At 43.6% G+C, this 4,665-nt stretch overlaps 1 protein-coding gene across 1 annotated transcript; it reads right to left on the bottom strand.

The window, feature by feature from the left end:
• Positions 1-1,749: 1,749 nt before the first annotated feature.
• Positions 1,750-3,004, bottom strand: LOC103679905 (dynein heavy chain 3, axonemal-like). The gene is made up of 2 exons (XM_008709426.2): positions 2,904-3,004; positions 1,750-2,385 (listed from the first exon to the last, which is right to left on the bottom strand). The coding sequence occupies exons 1-2, from the start codon at positions 2,979-2,981 to the stop codon at positions 2,065-2,067; spliced, it is 399 nt and encodes a 132-aa protein (XP_008707648.2). The 5' UTR covers positions 2,982-3,004; the 3' UTR covers positions 1,750-2,064.
• Between the last annotated feature and the right edge of the window lie 1,661 nt (positions 3,005-4,665).

The raw sequence follows: 4,665 nt of genomic DNA, 5'->3' as shown, positions 1-4,665 counted from the left end.
GCAGACACTTAACCGACTGAGCCACCCAGGTGCCCCTAGATGTATTCTGAGTTCATACTTCGAGCTCCTCAATCTACTCCAAATACAACAAGAACAGACTCTCTAAAAATTAAAAAGACATTACAATATTCAACAAGATGCTTTTCTATGTGGACCAGAAATGCACAGAGTATGAAGTAAAAATTATAAACTTGGCTTCTGTATCCAAGAGCAGGGAGTAGTTAGGTATTTGATACCTGGGGATTAGAGAATCCAGAAACACTCCATGATTGTAGGGGACTGGCACGAGGCTCAGAGCATAAAGCCAGGACTGAAGCGAGGCTGCCCTACCCGTGAAGACACAGCAGCACTGCCATGCAGATAAATCACAGGTATCCTCAATTCATACGGCAGCCAGAGATAACAGAGAAAGCCTGATAATAACGAGGCCGGGCTTCACACAGCTCAGGGACCACATCTACAAGATTCAAATATCACCTCAGGATGGGAGTCCTAAACCACCAATACAAGGTCTGGTACTAATTTGAGGTGCTAAGACGACAGGTGAAGGCACAAAAATCAGAAAGTCGGATTAAAAAGGATGTGTCAAAAGGGTGCACACTGATTACATTTGTAAGTGAAAACAAGCCAAACTAATCTATGGTAACAAAAATCAGAAAGTGGTTACGCTGAAGTGGGATGGTCTTGGGTAGGGGAGAGAACTCATTGGCAATGAGTATAGGAGAACTGTCTCTAGTGTGGAAATGCCCCATATCCTGTTTGGGTGGTGGCTATGTGGTATAAACAACTGCAACACTCACTGAACTGAACACCTAAGATCTATGCATCTTGTTGTATGTGAATCACACCTCCATAAAAACAATGGAGGGGGGGACGCATGTAGCAAGAAGGGAAAAAACTCTCAACACAAGCCTGCAAACTAAAATCCTCAGAACATACGAGAAAAATCAATACTAAGAAAGATAGGTAATTAACTCAACAATCAAGGGATTCACAAAGTGAAAATAATACAGTGTTACAAACATTGCTCCAAAATAAATGTTTAAGATCTTCTCAGGAATTGAAAGAGCTATGCCCATAAGAACAAAATGAGAAATTGGCAGGGGTGACACCCATGAGTAGAACCAATTAGAAAATCTGAAAATGTAGAGATATTGCCATGATAATTAAAAAAAAAAAATTCATTAGACATTATAAACTCAAGGCTCAAAAGAGTTGAAGAGCAAATTAGTGAATTAGAAGATACATCTGAGGAACTCACCCAGACACAGCAGAGAGAGAAAAATGAAAAATATGAAAATAAGTTTGAGACAGAGGGCAGATGAAGAGTCTCCAACACCCATGTAGTAAGAATTATTGAAGGATAAGCAGATTTAAGTATACCTAGTAGGATTAAATAAATTAATACATATAAAGTACTGTGGTAAGCTGCTTCCAAGATGGCCCCCAATGATTCCTCACCTCCTGGTATCAAGCCTTTGTGCATGTGGGCTAGACCTAGTGACTCACTTCTAACAAACAGAATACAGCAAAAGTGATAGGGATGTCACTTCCACAATTAAGTTCCCAAAAGACTGTGGTTTCTGCCTTTTTGGCTCTCTTCTCTCTCTTGTTCTCTCCCTTGTTCCCTCTGAGGGAAGCCAGAAGCCATGTTGTGAGCTGCCGCATGGAAAGGCCCATGTGGCAGGAAACTGATGTCTATGGCCAACAGCCACCAAGGAGCTGAGGACCCGAGTGAGCATGGAAGTGGATCCTTCCCTCGGTGCCTTTAGGTGACTGCAGTTCTGACTGACACCTTGATTGCACACTTGTGATAGACTCTGAGCCAGAACCATTCAGTTAAGCCATACCCAGATCCTTGCCCCACAGAAACTGTGTGATAATAAATACTGGTTGTTTTAAACCATTAAGTTCTGGGGGTAATTTGTTACGCAGCAATCAAGAACACAAGTGTTTGGTGTGGTAAATGTAAGGGGTGTGGCATATGGTCAAGGTAATGCTAGCTATTATGATCATTCTCATTCCATGGATGAGGAGACTGAGACTCTATGAGGTTATCCAAGTTTAGCTGCAGCAAGCAAAGGAGCCAGAACTAGAACCCAGGACTAAAAATCCCCCCCAATGCCCCATTCTGAGCTGGCATGACACATTGCTACAAATACCTAATGGCAGCCCCTGAACGATCTTTTCCCTAGGGATGTTGACGGTGATCGGCTGGTAAACCTTCAGCAGGTCCTTCAGCTTCAGGTCCTGGGCCATCAGGGAGTAGTTGTTGGCAATGGAGTCGCTGGGTCCACGATAGTGCTGCTGTTCTTTGAAAGGTGCAGCCAGGGTCCACGATGTGCGTTGCATCAAGGGGGGATAAAAACTGTGCGACATGATGGTCTAGAAGGGAAGAAATGCAGAGTAAGACACGGCGAAGGACACCTCTGGAGTAGCTTAAGTTCCACTCACATGGAGACTCAGGGAGTCCCATGTGCCTTATGCTGTTTCTCTCTACAAACTCAGGCAAATTCTTCTTGGATGGTCACCAATCGCACTTCTCTGTCCACGGTGAGCATGATTTCTGATGTCAAGGACAACAGCTGGCTTTCAGTAACAGTATATTTGTGAGTCAGGTAATTTACTTCCATCGTCTTTATTCTTTATGGGCATGGTTATAGTGTAGAAATAATGGAAGATGCAGAAGTTCAGGAAGGTTCAACAGCGCGGCAGGCAAGGGAGAAGGCCGGATCCTAACTCACCTTTGTGTTACTAGATAGCTTTTTTTCCCCACACAGTTGGAGTCTTTCCTGGTAGCAGAAGTGACCCAAGTGCCATTGATCCCACTTGTCAAGTCTAACTCTTTGTCTTCCCGCCCCCCGGGGAGTACGAGCAGAAGAGCAGTAGCCAAGTAGACATACCTGATAGAGTTCAGATGGTTCCTCCTCAGCAGAAGCAGGCAGAGGGGGCAGCTCTGGCCGCATCTGGGAGTGGCTCATGTGATGTATCGAGTCACTCTTGGCGATCTGTGGGAAATGGGAACAAAGCCACTCTTTAGGAATTAGGAAAGATTTCCAAACCTCTAGGTTAGCATGGAGTAAAGAGATCCCCAAGAAAGGGGTTAGGGACCGAGTTCTGCCCACTAAACACCCTTCTCACCCCCGTCCATCCATGGTATAGGTTTTATTTTTTTAATTAGCAGTCTGTCTCTCCTCCAGTGTCTTCTCCTTGGCTACCTCTCTATGAGCGAATTAACATATATTTTTTTCCCCTGGGAAGATTCCCACGTTACCCTATCCTGGGTCATGATTCAAGGGGTTAACTTTAAAAAACGGCCTGTTGCATTTCACAAGTACACAATTCCGAGTAGAAACTGGCTTATGCAGGGCATTGTACTTTCTGTGTGTTTAACACACACATGAGCAACTCTCTGAGCTTCCTGTGAAAAGAAAAAAATATCACTTAAATAGTATGGGTGTCTGAGTCTGCCAATCCATTCAGTGAGTGTGCACTTAGGGGTAACCCTCAGGTAGCGGTGAACTTGTGGCTCCCATGGTCACTCTCAGTTCCCAAGCACCTCTCCTGAGCAGAGCTGAAAGTGACTGCAGTGTTGAGTGATTCTATGTTTCTGTCCTAGGACTCAGGCCCTATGTGTATGACCACTACTTATCTGGGGCTGTGATGGAGAAATATGTCTCAACATAGAGGAGAACTGCAGGGCTGGACTTACTGAGAAGTATTTCAGATGGTTTAAGGGATTTTCAAGGGCACTTTTGACTCTCCATGATTTTTCACCTTAGGCAATGACTTTGGACTGAACTCTGTAAGATGAGACATTCCTGGATTGATTTGATTTACTTGAGTCAGCAAATTATGTCATGCAGGGTAACTGGCAGGGGGTAGGAGATGGGGGGTATATGAAGCAGATGTAAGCCACCCTCATGCCCTAACCAACTGCTCACTGATGACTCAACCTCAGAAAATAGTAACACTAATAACAACACCATCATTATTCCAAATTATTTCATTCTAGGCACTGTATAACCTTGTGAGAGTTTTTTATACCCATGTACAACCTGAAAAAACTAAACCTCAGAGAATGTAGGTAACACATCCTAGCCACACAGAGGTGCTTTTAAATACACAAGACTCTGCAGCCCAACACATTGGGAACAGCAAGTATCACTATCATGATAAGCTACTTTAGGAAGATGTTGATCTTAAAATTAAATGAAGACCTGAAAACCCACAAATAAAGCTGCACAGTAAGCCTGAGATCTTTAAAAACATACAACAGGCCCACTGGTCTAATCCAGTTATTCTCAAAAACTGTGGCGTATCAGACTCCCCAACAGAACTTCATTAAAAATAGGGTAGGTTGGGCTTCAGTTCAAACGAGATGAATTTGAAACCCACAGACCTTGCTGTTTTTAAAGAATTCACTTTGTTGATTTAAACATCTCTGTTTGTCTCTCTGCTCTTGACCTCAATTTCAAGGATCTAGAAATAGATTATTATCTCCAAGATGATTTTCGCTACGGATATTAATATCAGAGGGCGCCTGGGTAGCTCGGTTGAGTATCCGATTCTTGGTTTTGGTTCAGGTAATGATTTCATGGGTGGTGAGACTGAGCCTTGAGTTGGGCTCCACGCTCAGTGGGGAGTCTGCTTGAAGATTCTCTC

Source organism: Ursus maritimus, unplaced genomic scaffold (assembly GCF_017311325.1).
Source record: "Ursus maritimus isolate PB19 unplaced genomic scaffold, ASM1731132v1 scaffold_732, whole genome shotgun sequence".
NCBI lineage: Eukaryota > Metazoa > Chordata > Mammalia > Carnivora > Ursidae > Ursus > Ursus maritimus.
Note: the sequence above shows the minus strand (reverse complement) of the source record. Positions and strands in the feature narration are given on the sequence as shown.

Excerpts from the sequence above, each read along its gene's own strand:
- LOC103679905 (XM_008709426.2), bottom strand. The coding sequence starts at position 2,981 with ATGAGCCACTCCCAGATGCGGCCAGAGCTGCCCCCTCTGCCTGCTTCT. Across the intron at positions 2,386-2,903 it reads AACCATCTGAACTCTATCAG|ACCATCATGTCGCACAGTTT; the intron begins GTATGTCTACTT and ends CTTCCCTTCTAG.